Here is a 15,446-nt window from a genome sequence, read left to right on the forward strand (position 1 = left end):
CTAACCCCCCCAAAACAAATAGCCCAACCAAAAAATGGGCAAGAGAATGAAATAGACACTTCAAAAAAGAAGAAATTCAAATGGCCAATAAATATATGAAAAAATGTTCAACATAATTAGCAGTCAGAGAGATTTTAATCAAAACTACCCTGAGACTTCACCTAATTCCAGTTAAAATGGCAATCATTAAAAACACAAACAACAACAATGCTGGTGAAGATGTGAAATAGGAATTTTATTTTATTTTTTTTTTATTGGTGCACTGTATTCATACATCATAGTAGGATACATACTTTTGTAGACATACATGCACACTTTTCCCAGTCAGCCCCCACCCAATCCCCACCCCATTCTCTCCCTATCCCTCCCTCCCATGCTTGGCTTAGTAGTTGACATCTAGTATTATGGCAATTTATCTAAAATTAAAAATGATAATCTCACATAACAGTTTCATTTGTCTGATACCAAGCTTTTGATGACTTAAAGATAACATTTCAATATTTCTTTTTGCTTTCTTTCTTACCAGAGAATATTTTTTTCTATTTTTTAGGTGAAACTATCATATATTTATATATTTATTTTTCAGAAAAAAATCTATCCTAGTATGGAATATGGAGTCTAGGTACCCACAACGATCTTGAAAAAGAACAAAACTAGAAGATATATATTTTCTGATTTCAAACCATATAAAGCTACAATAATTGAAACAGTGTAGTACTATTCTAAAGGCAGATATATAAACCATTGGAGTTAAATAAAAGCCTAGAGCTAAATTCTTCCCTATATTGTCAAGTTATTTTTGACAAGGTTTCCACGAACATTTGGTGGTGGAAATGATAATCTTTTAACTAAATATTGTTAAAAAATAATAATTACATGGAAAAGAATAAAATTGGACCCTTACCTAATCCCATATACAAATATTAACTCAAAATAGATAATAGACCTAAATACAAATCTTAAGACTAAAAACTTTTAGGAGAAAATCTGGGTCATAAAACCTCACAACATTGAAATTGGCAGTAATTTCTTGGTTATGATTTCAATGACACAGGCAACAGAGGAGTATACAGACTCCCTAAAAAATAAAAAAATAAAAAAATTGTATATCCAAAGACAATGTAAACAGAGTTAACAGTTACTAATAGAATGGGATAAAATATTTCCAATTGCTATATCTGAAGGTATATTAATATTCCAACTAGAAATCCTAAAAATTAACAACAATAAAGGCAAACAATACCATTTAGAGATAGGTAAAAGACTAACATAAATAATGAATCTCCACAGATAACCAATCTTAGTTGTTTGTTGGATGGAAAATCTTGTTTCTCTGGTTCTGGTGTGTGTTACCTATTTCTTCTTTGTAGTTAATCTCTTTGAGTATTTTCTCTAGCGCTGGTTTTGAAGACATAAATCCCTTCAGTTTCTGTTTGTCATGGAAGCTTCTTATTTCCCCATCTAATTTGATAGAAAGTTTTGCTGGATAGGAAATTTTTGGCTGGAAGTTGTTTTCTTTCAAAATTGGGAATATGTTACTCCAAGCCCTTCTGGCTCTCATAACTTGGTTTGGGAAGTCTGGAGTGATTCTAATTGGTTTGCCTCTGAATGTCACTTGGCCCTTTGCTTTTGTTGCCTTTAAGATTCTCTGCTTGGCTTCCACATTGGTCATTTTGACAATTATGTGGCATGGGGATCCTCTTCTCCGATCCTGTCTAAAGGGAGTTCTATAAGTTTCCTGGACCTTTGTATCAACCTCTTGCTCTATGTTTGGAAAATTTTCTGCTATTACTTCCTTGAAGAGATTGTTGATCCCTTTGGTTTCACTTTCTTTTCCCTCCTCTATTCCAATTATTCTTAGGTTAGCTCTCTTAAAATGGGCCCATATTTCTTCAATATCAGATTCCTGCTGTCGGATATTTTTTCCTAGATTAGAAACTATGAGTTCATTTTTGGATTGCTCATCTTCTAAGAGCGAGATTCTGTTCTCCATGTGTTCTAATCAGTTGTTTGTGCTTTGAATTGAGGCCTTTACTTCATTAATTGCATCCTTTATCTCTTTTTGGCTCTCTCTGAGTTCTTTTCGAAGCACCTCTATTATTTCTACAGTTATTTTCCTGATTTGATCTTCTAGAAATCTCTGATTTTCTGTTTTATCGGGTTCTGATGTTGTGGGGTTGTGGGCATTCATTGCTCCAGTATTATTCCTCTTTCCCATGATTTCCGATGTTTGTGCCTTCTCTGGGTTCTTCCCTTGGGTCACTATGACTTCCCTTAAGGTGTTCTGGATCTCGAGTCAGTAGTATCTCGGACCCCACTACTCCTTTACTGGGTTTTATCACAGAGTCTCCGACCCAGAGAGTCGATAGAGGCTGCTTTAGACTGTGGGGGGTGCCAGGTTGCACGTTCTCCTATGGTGTGATATCTCTGCCACCGCCCCTCCCCCACTGGGTCAAGTCCCAGGGAGTACAGTACTGGGATTTCTCCTCTGGGGCCCGCAATTTGACTCACTGTTCTTGAGTACGCAGATGTGGCTGTACTGGCCTCGCTGAATTCGCTGCTGCTGCCGCCGGTGGCAATATGGCGCCGCTGCTACGCCCTCGGCTATGGGGCTGGCGTTTTTCTTCTTGATTTTGATTTCTACTCTGAATCCCTGCAGCGTGTGCTGAGCTCGGCCACTGGGAGCTTTAGATGCTCTCTGCGCGGAGAAATCCCGCCTGGCTGTTCCGCAGTGGCTCACCTCGGCTTGCTGTAGCCGTCCGGTGAACTCCCCGCTGCCGCCGGCAGTATGGCGCTGCTGCCGCGTCTGCCGCGTCCTCGGGCGTGAGGCCGGTGTATCTCCTCTGTGGCTCTGTTCTCAGTCCGCTTTCTCTCTGGAGCCTGGTGATTTTTTGTTTCACTGGTGATGGTGTTTTCTGGCTATGAAAGGCGCTGATTTTGTGGTAATGGAGATTTGTTGTTAGCGGGGCTCTTAAGCCCCGCTTTTCTCGGTCGCCACCTTCCCGGAAGTCCTGCAACTGCTCAGGAATTCTAATACATTATTGTGTGATTGCAAACTAGTGCAACCACTTTGGAAAATAGTATAGGGGATCCTCAGAAGAATGGGAATGAACCTACCATATGACCCTGCAATACTACTGTGTATCTACCCAAAAGAATGGAAACCAAACCACCAGAGTAATGTGTGCATATCTATGTTTACAGCTGTACACTTCATAATTGCTAAACTATGGAACCAGCCTAGATGTCCATCAAGAGATGAATGGATTACAAAACTATGGGATATACACACTTCTTTTCACAAATAAACCAACTTTAATAGATATTATTTTGTATTTATATAGTGCCTTCTTGGAGAACCTTAGATACTTTATAGACATTTTCTCTAATGAATCCCCACAACAACCCTGTGAGGTAGGTATTACTCCCATTTTATAAGACAGGAGACTGAAGCACAGAGGTTAAGTGACTTGCCCAGGGTCACATAATTAAGTTCCCTGAAGAGCCAGGACCCAAGTTCCTAAGCCGCCCAGCTCTCAGCCAAATACCTCAGGAGAGAATCCTTAATGAACAGTATCTTTACACAAAGTAGCAAGAGTAGTTATGTTATGAAAATGAGGCCTTTCTACTGCCATCAAGGAAAGAAAAAAACCCTATAATGATGATTAGAGGCCACGAGACCCATATATAGTACATTTCCTTCCCTCCATTTTCCTAAAGCCTTCTGGCTCCTGTCTTAAGTAATCTTCTAAAGGTCACATTTCTAAGACAGAAACCATGTGACTTTGAAATAGGACTTAATTTCAAATATTTACATTTAGTTATAATTTATAGAAACTTTTCATTCCAAAATACAAAATATGGGACAGCTATCACCAAAACATGTACATAGTTCTATAGCAATCAGCCCCATTTACAACTTGAACCTGCCCCTCATTTTAATCACAGCCAGCCAACAGACAACCTTACAATGCTCTCTAGATGGGTCACTTGTCTTACTTATTACATCTGTATTTTTTTCTCCCAACCCTAACCCTATATGTTTTAAAGTATATCGAGTTTCTGGTAAGGTTCAAAAAATTTTACTTAGATCCAGCTGCAGTAAGAGTAAAAAGTGAATTTAGAACCATCACCCATAGTGCCTCCTCTGACAAATCATAATACAAAATACGGTGTCGATGTGAACAAAGTGTGTGACTACCACGGAACTCAACACAAATGCCAGAACTTGTTCTACTCTGAAATTTAGCTTACCATTCCTTGTTTTTATTAAATGCAAAGATGTAAGAACAAAAACAATAGTTTATCTCAATGCTGTACCTTTATGCAAATGACTTCATCTATCTGTCTTATACATGCTGTGGCCGAGCTGATGTTAACACTGACTCTCTTTCATTTCACCCTTGTTCTCTGAATAGAAAGCTGCAAAACTCAGCTTTAAGTTCTAAGAAAATTTGGTTTAAGCCCTCAAACTCCAAGCACCTCCACTTGCTCTGAAGATCCTCACATGCTTGGTTGTGATTCTCTGTGCAATGTCAATAGATCTGGCAGGCTGTACATAATTTGTAAAAAACACCTCCAGCCAGGGTAAGGCGTTAAGAAACTGTATCTTAAAAACAAGTTTGTCAAAATAATTTTGATATTTAGTATAAATACCAGGTATCATAATTTTCTCCCAGCACAACTGTCTAAGCAGCCCACTTAGCTAAGTGACCCTGTTAAAGATCTGTTTATGGGATGAATAGCTGAAGTCATTTCCTGAGCTAAAAGATACAAATAATAATGTTAAAATAGCAGCACAAAAAATTCTCTTGTGTTTTTTCCATAGTCAACAGATTTAGTAAAATAACTCTAGGAAATTAGAGAGAAAAATTACCACCTGAAAAGGAGAGTGATTAGGGATATCTAATGCTTGATTGCTATTATTTTAAACATAATTTTCAATTATTTTCTGCAAGTTACATCCAACCACTATTAACTGACAGGTGCACGGAAAAATGTCAACTTCAATGGTTTACATACATTTACATTACATATATTACTTCTTAAAACCTCCAACAAAATAAAGTCTTAAACATGAATTTTAAATTCTGAGCAATCTTCCAATCAGATTTATAAGACTAGAGGAAGAAGAACTTGTGTTTAGATCTCTGGTCTACTTCATCAAAATGTAATCTTCAGAAAGTTTTTAACTACTATCCAGGCTGCTAATGTAATGTAATGTAATGTAATGGTGAGTATAGTACTTCTTTCCAAGGTAAAAGAGACATTTGAAAATAATGTGTTGTGATGACATGAATTTTTCAAACATGGCTCAACTTGAAATATTAGAGTATTTAAGAATTCTAAAGACTGGCATATCACCATTGCACCAAAATTGCTTTTATCATTCCAAGAACTACAGAAAATTTGAGTTTTTGTTTTACTGAAATTAAAGCTGAGTAAAATAACTGACTTATAAACTATGACAAAAGAAAACATATTTAGCCAGAGATAGCAGTTCCTCCTGAAAAGGAATATTTACCTTCTCTCACTGCAATTTTTCTCAAGTTATCTTAGTGATTTCAGATTGAACTTAAAAGTAACCTTAAAAATAGAAGCAAACAAAAGGAATACTTAAAACTGACAACACTAATAAAAATATGCTAAAACTTACTGGCAGAATCATGACCACTTCATACAATACTTAGACTCTACCAGTTTAAAGTAAAATAAATAAGGAAAAATTATAATTACAAAGCCAGTCTTTCCCCTTGGGGAAACAAAAAGCTACTTTTGACCAATTGTTCACTACATATAAATATACTGTATATTTTAATAAGCTTCTTCAGAGAAGCAAACAATATTTGTCTTCCTGACACTGGGTTCTAGTATCTGTTAGTTTTTTTTACATCAGGAAGGCAATTGCAAGTGTTGGGCCCCAAAACACTTCTGGTTCATGCTTGAAAAGACATTCCAAACACAGGCATGTGCGCAGCATGCTCCGCATCACCTCCTTAAACCATAGTACAACCCAGCACAGAGGCCAATTCTTTCAACTGCACCCTCATGGAATCCAAATCATTATTGGTGCAATTAATAAAGAGAAAATGCGTGCCAATAACCAGAAGGCTGTTTTACAGGAGGAACTGGTATCTCTGATTTCATTTCCTTGTTGTATGGAACTGCACATGATACCTGAGCAAATAAATCAACTACCATGATAGGAAGGGCTTGTTCATCCAGAGTCTTTGCTTTACTGTGTGCAAAGTGTGCTACTGTCCCCTGAGCTTCCTGCATTTCTTTTCTTGAAAAATCAGGGCTTGATCCTTTCCAAAATAATCAAAGAAGAAAAGAGGCAGAAAATATCTCTTCATCATGGTTCCCCCTCAGTCCCGAGACTGATAAAAAAGGTTGTAACCAGACTCAGAGGTCTTCGAGATATCTGTTGTCAACCCGTAGAATTCTTCAATAGCTTGTGCATCTATTTTTTCTACAATGTCGTCATCAAACAACAACCAAAAATCAAGACTCTTAACTCTTGCAATATAATGGCCTCAACTGGGACCACTTCCACAGTGAACCACAACAGCAACAAGGTCGTACATTCTGTCAGGATTGGTTGCTTCACCTGAAGTGTTGAACAGACAGAGTTCTAAAGGAAAAACTACCTGGTAAGAAAGTTTTGTGTATCGATGAAGTTGATCCATATATTTAAATCTTTTCAGGTGTAGAGCTAGAATCATGGGAAGTTTTTTCACTTTCATCCATTTGTGTGCTTCCTGTTTGCTGTGACACTCTTCACAATAATACTTGTATTTACTGCACAGAGTCTCTGTGTTGCTAAAGCCCTTTAAACAGTGAGTAATTGATGTGTTTTGTTCCACGTCAACAGAAAGGTCTAAAAAATCTTCATCTTTGCTGCTTATAGTTTCACAAGTAAGACATCTGGTTTCATTAGTTAATGTTTCTTGAAAAATTTCATGAACCCACGTTGGGTCTGGTGTGCTGTTGTTAATTTCACTGTCAATGTTACCATTAGGTAAACGACTATTTTGTTTTTCCTGCTTTCTCTCTTCTTGTAAAATATCAGCAGTTGTATTTAGTAGGTAATTTAAAAACTCATGAGCATCTTGTTGCATGTAGTTGTCAAAAAGCTCATTTTCTTTCCGTAATCTTGTTATGAACTTCTTAGGAGCTATTACTCCAACCTTTTGCCTCTGAGTGGCTATGCTATGGAAGAAATCTGCTAAGCACGTAAGAAGGTTCTCTTTCTTCCTAGGCTGACTCTTGCATGCTAGAACTTTTTCCCGAAATGGACCACAAAAATAAAGTGCTTGAAGAACTGAATTGCAGTAGCAGTTATTCCCAAAATTGACTAATCCAAAATAGTGCTCATTGACTGGAAACTTTTCTGGACCAATTTCTTTCTCTAATGCCGAGGCATTGGCGCCCATGGTATAGATGGAGGCGAATTTGGAGACTGTCATTAGGATTTCCATCCATCCAGCGCCATCTTCCACCCAATCACAGCGGCGGTGCGGGCGGACCGAGCCGCAGGACCCACGCACCAAGCCTGGCGCTCAGGCACTCGGCCCCAGTCCCCGCTCGCCGGCCGCCAGCCCGCCCCCCATATATACACTTTTAAATTCAGCCATAAAAAAGAACAAAATTGCCGGGCGTGGTGGCGCACGCTTGTAATCCCCGCGCTTGGGAGGCGGAGACAGGAGGATCGCGCAGGTTCGAAGCCAGCCGCGCTGGCATAAGAGACCCTGTTTCAAAAATATAAAATAGGTCTGGGAGCGTAGCCCGGAGGTAGAAGGGCTTCCAGGAACCCCAGTACCACCAAAAAAAAAAAAAAAAAAAAAAAAAAAGAACAAAATTATGTCATTTGCAAGGAATAGATAGAACTGGAGAACATTAAGCTAAGTGTGGTTAGTCGGTCACAAAAGTGAAATATTAGATGCCCTCATTGGAAGGACTCCAGACAAAGGAGGAGAAACCTTCAGTGAGTGAAGAAGGTGACCTGAGGGAGATGGGAGGGAGGAAGTGGGAAACACCTCAATGAACATGATGCACATTCAGAAATGTATCACTAAGCTGGATATGAGAAGGAGGGTGGGGAAAGGGTATTGGGTGGGAACTGGGGGAGAGCTAAATGAGTGCTATGTGCATGTATGCCTCTACCATCCTGAATTTCATCAAGATGTATGATTAAAATGCACTAATAGAAAACCTTATTTTTTAAAAATTTAAAAAGTGTTGCCATCAGTTGGGATGAGGGAGGACTATATTTGGGGGAAAATTGTGAATGGCACTGATGTGGCGAATTCTGAGTGCTTATATTTGAAAAAATAATGACCTCATTCTCCTCAAATAACAAATAATTGGGCTATTGATAAAATTGTAGATGTTTTAATAAAGTAATTAATCATACAACAAGTAGTGTGGTCAAAGACTTAAGGTAAGACTTAAGGTTAAAGTGGAATGATGACTATTTTCTTTGTAGGGGGGTTCTGGTGTATTCCTGTGAGTCTTCCTCAGAGGTAATACAAAGACACTGAAATGGCCTTTCTATCTCTGTCATGATAGGCTCAGAACAGGGAGTTTGATTATCTGATGCAACGAAAAAGCCTGGTCATAGCCTGTTCTGTAGATGAGGGAGGCCGAGGCTTTGCAGGGGGAAAATGACACAAACCTTAGTAAAGATAAGTGTTTGTAACTTTCCTTTCTAGGATATGGCTGTTGACAACACTCCAGGGCCAAAGGAATTTATAATATCTTAAGCTTATAAAAGATAATTTAGCCTAGCCTTGTATGCTAGCTGGCCTGATCCTAATGATTCGCCTCTAACCCTAATATAAAATGAGTGGCCGAGAAGAACAACCTCATGAGTAAAAAAAAAAAAAACTCAGTAATCAGGTTATAGTGAGCCCTCCAAAAAACATTTCTGAATGTTAAAAATCTGACCCATTTGGATTCCAAATTTCACTATTCAAGGTTGTTCAAAACATTGCTATTCTAGCCAGTTCTGATTGAAATGTAAGCCTCTAAAAGAAAAACTAACTCTTTGGGGTACAGGCTACTGTAAAACTTAGATTGATGCTGTTAATTTATTTCTTATTTTGTTAAAAATGTACAAAAATGATTTCAAAATGTAGGAAGGCAGTACATTGTCTGAACCCTTAAAAAGAAAAATACTACATTCCAGAACTATACAGAGTCTGACTGAGAAATGCCAGCCTTGTGCCTAGGTCCTTACAGGCTCTCCAAACAGTGAGAGAGCAGACCCACTACCTGGTGTGAGCCACGCAACGGGAGACAAGTGCAGATCAACCCAACACCCCAGTTGCACAGCCAGGTGACCTGGTCTGAGTAGCACCCTGGCCGCAGTGAAGATGAAAGAAAAACGCCACTGGATTCACCGCTCTCTAGTCAAGCAGCAACTGGAACAGGCAACGAGGATATTTAAACCATAGACAGAACTGTTAATGGGATTGGACCTTGAAAGCACTTTTCCCACGTGTGAAAAGCACAGACCAACAAGCCAGAGGAGATTAAGGAGTGGAACTTAGATGACATCTTACCAACCCATTAAAGCTGCACCTCATTAGAAAGTCCTGTGATGGCAACAATGACCGCTTACCTACACCTTCTCCTACTAGGAGAAATGCCGGGTCTTCAATATTGGCCTTTCTCTTCTTCAGACTTATATAATTGGAAAAATAATAATCCTCCCTTCTCTGAGGATCCTACCCGCTTGATTAATCTAATTGATTCTCTCATGTATTCCCACCAACCTACCTGGGATGACTGCCAGCAACTACTGGGCACCCTCCTCACTACTGAGGAGCGAGATCGTGTGTTAATAGAGGCTAGAAAACATGTGCTTGGGCTTGATGGACGCCCATCGCCACTTCCGAATATTATTGACGACTGATAACCCTCTCAAGCTCCGTGTTCGCCGTGTGGGTAGGACTCTGGATCAACCTTCCCCTGTTTAACTGTGACTCTAACCCTCATGCCCCCCAACAGCTTACCTGGGAGATATTAAACCCCACTGGACAGATAGTCTGGTCAGTAAAAGGTACCCATGCTCCTGGGACATGGTGGCCCAGCCTATTTCCAGATATATGTCAGTTAGCCATTGGACTGGATACCTGGGATGTCCTGGAGATAGAATCTCCATCCAACATCCCTTTAACTGTCTCCAACTCAGGGGATTATCCAAGATCCTATCTGGGGGACTTCACTGGATGCCGTGACCGCCAAAAAAAGATGCTTCCTAAGACAACAGAATTTCTATGTCCGCCCCAAGGACGGTCGTAACCGTGAGCAGATAAGACAGTGTGGGGGTCCTGAATCATTATACTGTAATGCTTGGGGTTGTGAAACCACTGGGAGTGCCTGGTGGAAGCCCACCTCTAAATGGGATTGGATTACGGTATATAAGAATTTTACTCCTGAAGGGAGGGACAAATGTTATGCCTTCAAACTACATTCCTCCGCCTGCCATGCCATTTCTCTCTGTAATCCACTGAATATTACCTTTACTGCTCTTGGGCATTCACCTAACAACCTTGCTAGTTGGATTAGAGGAAGAACATGGGGAATCCGGTTTTATGTCTCCAATTATGATTTTGGGCTATGGTTTACTATTCGACTCAAACAGAAGCCAGTTACTAGGACAATTGGTCCGAACTTTGCAGTTCACCCCCAGGAAATAGCCCTACCCATGCCTGTCCCACCAGACCCCACACCGGTTCCCAGCCATTCCATCTTTGTCTCGAGTCTATCCTCTGTGAAAAACAATCCACTATCCCTCTTTAACTTGATAACTGGAGCCTATGCAGCCTTAAATGCTACTCATAGTAACCTGACCCAATCCTGCTGGCTATGTCTATCAGCCTCCCCTCCTTACTATGAAGGTATTGCTATAATGGGAACCTATAATAAAACCACCAGTAATAATTGTAATTGGGATGCTAAACCCAAACTGACCCTCCCTGAAGTTACTGGGCAAGGGCTATGTATAGGGAGCCCTCCTGCTGATGTTCAACCCCTCTGTGCAAAGACCACCCTAATTAATAGCTCTCAAGACAATTATTTGATTCCCCACTCTGGTATGTGGTGGGCATGTAACACTGGCCTAACCCCATGCGTGTCAGCCTCTGTTTTTAACAATACCAGCCACTTCTGTATTATGGTTCGACTGTACCCCAGGGTCCTGTTTCATGAGGCCAGTGACTTTGAAGATCAGTTTGAAGGGCGGATCACTCGTTTCCGCAGGGAACCTGTATCCCTCACCCTGGCGGTCCTGATGGGACTAGGAGTGGCGGCAGGGATGGCAACAGGTACTGCCTCCCTAATCCATAGCGCTCAGCAAATGGTCCAACTGCAGGTCACCGTTGACCAAGACCTAAAAGCATTGGAGACCTCGGTGACAGCTTTGCAAGACTCATTGACTTCCCTGTCAGAGGTAGTGCTACAAAATAGGAGAGGACTAGATCTCCTCTTCCTGCAGGAGGGAGGACTCTGTGCTACCTTAAAAGAGGAATGCTGCTTTTATGCTGATCATTCTGGAGTAGTTCAGAAATCTATGGCAAAACTTAGGAAGCGGTTAGAGGATAGACAGCAGGAACGAAATCTGCAAAAAGGATGATTTGAGTCTTGGTTCACACGGTCCCCTTGGCTGACTACTTTACTGTCAGCCCTTGCAGGCCCCCTGCTGATATTGCTTTTACTCCTAACTATAGGACCATGCATCCTTAACCGTGTGATAAATTTTCTGTAAGAACGTATAGGGGACGTTAAGCTCATGATCATAAGGCAACAATACTCTATTCTTAATAGGGAAGATCCCAGTGATCTCTAAGATTAGAGAACTTCCAAAACAAAAGGGGGGAATGAAAAGGAAATCAGACTAAGAAATAGGGGAGATCAAACTAAGACAGCAAGACAGGATCTTTCCCGTTTCTCCCCCACTTCTCTCCCCTTATCCTGCTTGTGCTGACACCACACTTGTGGTTAACAAAGGGAGAACTGTACTCCAGCTGCACAGCCGGCTGACCTCGACAGTTACAACCTGGAGATAGCCTTGAGACTAAACTAGGGATGCAGACGTGCTTGAAGCTGGATCCGGTGTAAGGATCACTGTATTCTTGGAACCACAAGGTTGCTGATGTTTGCCAAACCTTTATTCCTTTGTTTGTAAGACCTATAAAAACCCCTGCGCCCAAAGCTCGGGTCTCTCAGCCTCTGTTCAGCTTTGCTGATCATGCTTTGAGCCCCAGCATGCTGGAAGAATAAAACCTTTGCTTTTGCATGAAGAGAGTGTCTTGGGGTCCTCCTTGGTTATCGCACGGGGCGCCGATCTCAACAGTAGAAGTTGGTATTGAGCGTGAAGGGATTTAGCTTGACTCCCAAGATTCCAGAAACCAGTGTGTTGTTTTCTTTAATCATAAAGCTGAGAGCTGAATTCTGCAACACTATGGTTCTTGATATTTTTACTCCTCAGAATGTGTGAGTTTAACTCAAGATAAGAAATGTTCTGGGTCCTGTTAAACTTACATGTTGCATGTTGTGTTTTTGAATCTGAGGGTCCCATTTCAGTACAAGTGGAGGGCTGCTTATAAAGGATCCTTTAGTGCTAACAACAAGGTGGTAGTGGAGGGTTCTGGGTTACCATGGGAAGGCCAGGGAAGGGTAAGAGCAAGGAGGGTGTCACTTGGAGAAGGAACAAATCCTTGAAATGATACCTGCCTTCCATGTCAATGGATTTCTTTTATTCAATTTGTACATGATGGAAAAATGTTCTTAATAAACAAAATATCAATAACTTTGAAATGTATTTAGGTACATATGAAGGTAAATTCCTCATGGATTATTTTTAAAAAGTAGAACCACTTTTAAGCATAAGGGGCAGCAGATAAACAGAAAAAATATTTTTCAAGCCATAACTATGGAGTTGACACTTAAACAGGAAGCAAAATACAGCTGTTAGCACTTCCTCTGTTAATAAGCAATATGGATTTTAGCTATCACAAGAACAATGGTGTCAATAGTGTTTCTGAGAGCTAAGTCATGAGGTTTGATATACACATGACTATATAGCTATATGCATCACCAGCAGAAAGTTACTGAACCTGTCAGTAGTACGATTTCCTAATTTGTAAGGGGTGGGGGTTAATGCTTATATAAGATTTATTATGAGGACTAAATAAGAAAATATACACATACTGTTCAGTGTGATTCTTGGGAACAGAATGAACACTCAAAAATGATTGTGCCCGGCGTGGTGCTTGTAATCCTCGCACTTGGGAGGCGGAGACAGGAGGATCGTGCAGGTTTGAAGCCAGCCATGCTTGCTTAAGAGACCCTGTTCCCCCCAATATATATATATGTATATATATATTGTATGTATGTATATACATATACATATATGTATGTATGTATATATATCTGGGAGTGTAGCCCCGAGGTAGAAGGGTTTCCAAGGAACCCAGTACCACCAAAAAACAAAAAATGATTGTGTTGATAAAAATGCTGAGGACGCCGGGCGTGGTGGCGCACGCTTGTAATCCCCGCGCTTGGGAGGCAGAGACAGGAGGATGGCGCAGGTTCGAAGTCAGCCACGTGCGCTGGCTTAGGAGACCCTGTTTCCAAATAAAAAAAATGTAAAATAGGTCTGGGAGTGTAGCCCGGAAGTAGAAAGGCTTCCAGGAACCCCAGTACCACACACAAAAAAAAAAATGCTGAGGACAATTTCTGAGTCATTCTCAGCCAGTGGCAGCTGTAGCATTTTGGGGGCATAATAAAGCATTGACTAGAGTCATAGCCCAAAGGACACCTTAATTGGATCATTAGGTCAAATGAAAAAGAGGGACAGTTCCCTTTCAATATGTAAACTGGTGGTATTTGCCAAATTAAGCTTGGTATAAATGCTATAGGAATACCATAGGAATGTGGTTTTTAAAACCAATTAATTTTGCATATTAGCTTGAACTAATAATTATTATAACTATCCATATACTGTTTATTGCCTGTGACTGTGTAGCAGAGGATGCTACACAACCTGGGTGATCCATGATAAATCAAAATGTGTTTTAATGTTTTTTATCATTTCAGATAGACGAAATTTAACTTCCTTAAAACAATAGAAGAAATTTATAGTACACAATATTTTAGAGGATGACTGTACAATTTTTATGGCATGGTATTAGAAATTGAAATAAAATTGGATAGTGCTAGAATTAGTAGGAGGTAAAGGAAAGTAAGAAGAAAAGAGAAAAAATTGCTTGTCATCCTAATGGGCTTATAACCCTCACCAGGGCTTGGAAGCTGCCAAGTGGTTGCCAGTTTCCCTCTTTGCAGTTCTTGATGGTAGCAAACTCCTCTGGGAGTGAGAGAATGCAGAATGAAGACACCAGGGGCATTTGGTGAAGTGTTCTGCATCTGTGACTTGGGGTTAAGTTCTGTATAGAAACTTGGGGAGTAGTATTTATAGGGAATGGCTGACCTTCCAAATAGAAAATAAAGGCAAAGCTGAGACAAATTATTTACATAACTTCTTCACATGATTTCATCCAATCATTAGACAAACCACATTAGTTTTATCTAAGTGGGAGAGAACCAGTCTGGAAGTATACAGTTTTTTTTTAAAATCACAGATCTTATTTAAACAAATATGCTTGAACTATTTCACATATTCATATGCTCTAAAATAAAAAGTATCAACGGCATGGTGGCTTATGCCTGTAATCCCAGTACTTGGGAAGTTGAGACAGGGGGACCAAATATTTGAGACCAGTATCAGCAACTTAGTGAGACCTTCAGAAATTTAGCCAGACCCTGTTTCAAAGTAAGAAATAAGGAATAAAATAGGGCTGGGGTTATAGCTCACAGAATACCTCTGGGTTCAATTCCAAGACTACCCCCCAAAAAAGTATATTAAGGATAAAATGAGATAATTCAGCACAATTCTACACAGTAAAATAAAGAATAAAAGTAAAAATGACAATAACACAAACATATTTATTTACTATTTATTTATTTATTTATTTTATTATATGGTACTGGAGATTGAACCCAGGGGAATTCTACTAAGCCATACTCCCCAGCCCTATTTTATTTTTTTGAAACAGGGTCTCATTACATTGTAGAATCTGGTAAGTTGCAGATTCCGGCCACGAACCTGCTATCCTCCTGTCTCAGCCTCCCAAGTACCCAGATTATAGTCATGTGCCATCACACCTGGCTACAAAAGCACCTTTAACATGCATGAGCTGCTTGGTCCAGAATCTATCATTTCTGAAATCCTTGTTTTGAATAGAGGCTGTTGCTTTGATCTTGGACTTTCAATTTAATTAGGAATAAAACTCTGAAAATTCACATTGAGGTCAGTTATTTCAATGATATGAGGCAGACCTGAATTATTTCAAATACTGAAAATATATGTGTTCAATGAA

The 15,446-nt window shown here is 39.9% G+C and overlaps 1 protein-coding gene across 1 annotated transcript; it reads right to left on the reverse strand.

Annotated features, from left to right (window-relative positions):
• Positions 1 to 6,536: 6,536 nt before the first annotated feature.
• Positions 6,537 to 7,469, reverse strand: LOC308276851 (ubiquitin carboxyl-terminal hydrolase 12-like; the record flags this gene model as incomplete). Its single annotated transcript, XM_080715788.1, has 1 exon — positions 6,537 to 7,469. One exon carries the CDS (start codon positions 7,467 to 7,469, stop codon positions 6,537 to 6,539), a length of 933 nt encoding a protein of 310 aa, XP_080571914.1.
• Positions 7,470 to 15,446: the final 7,977 nt, after the last annotated feature.

Source organism: Muscardinus avellanarius (assembly GCF_963383645.1).
Source record: "Muscardinus avellanarius genome assembly, chromosome: 18".
Taxonomy (NCBI): domain Eukaryota; kingdom Metazoa; phylum Chordata; class Mammalia; order Rodentia; family Gliridae; genus Muscardinus; species Muscardinus avellanarius.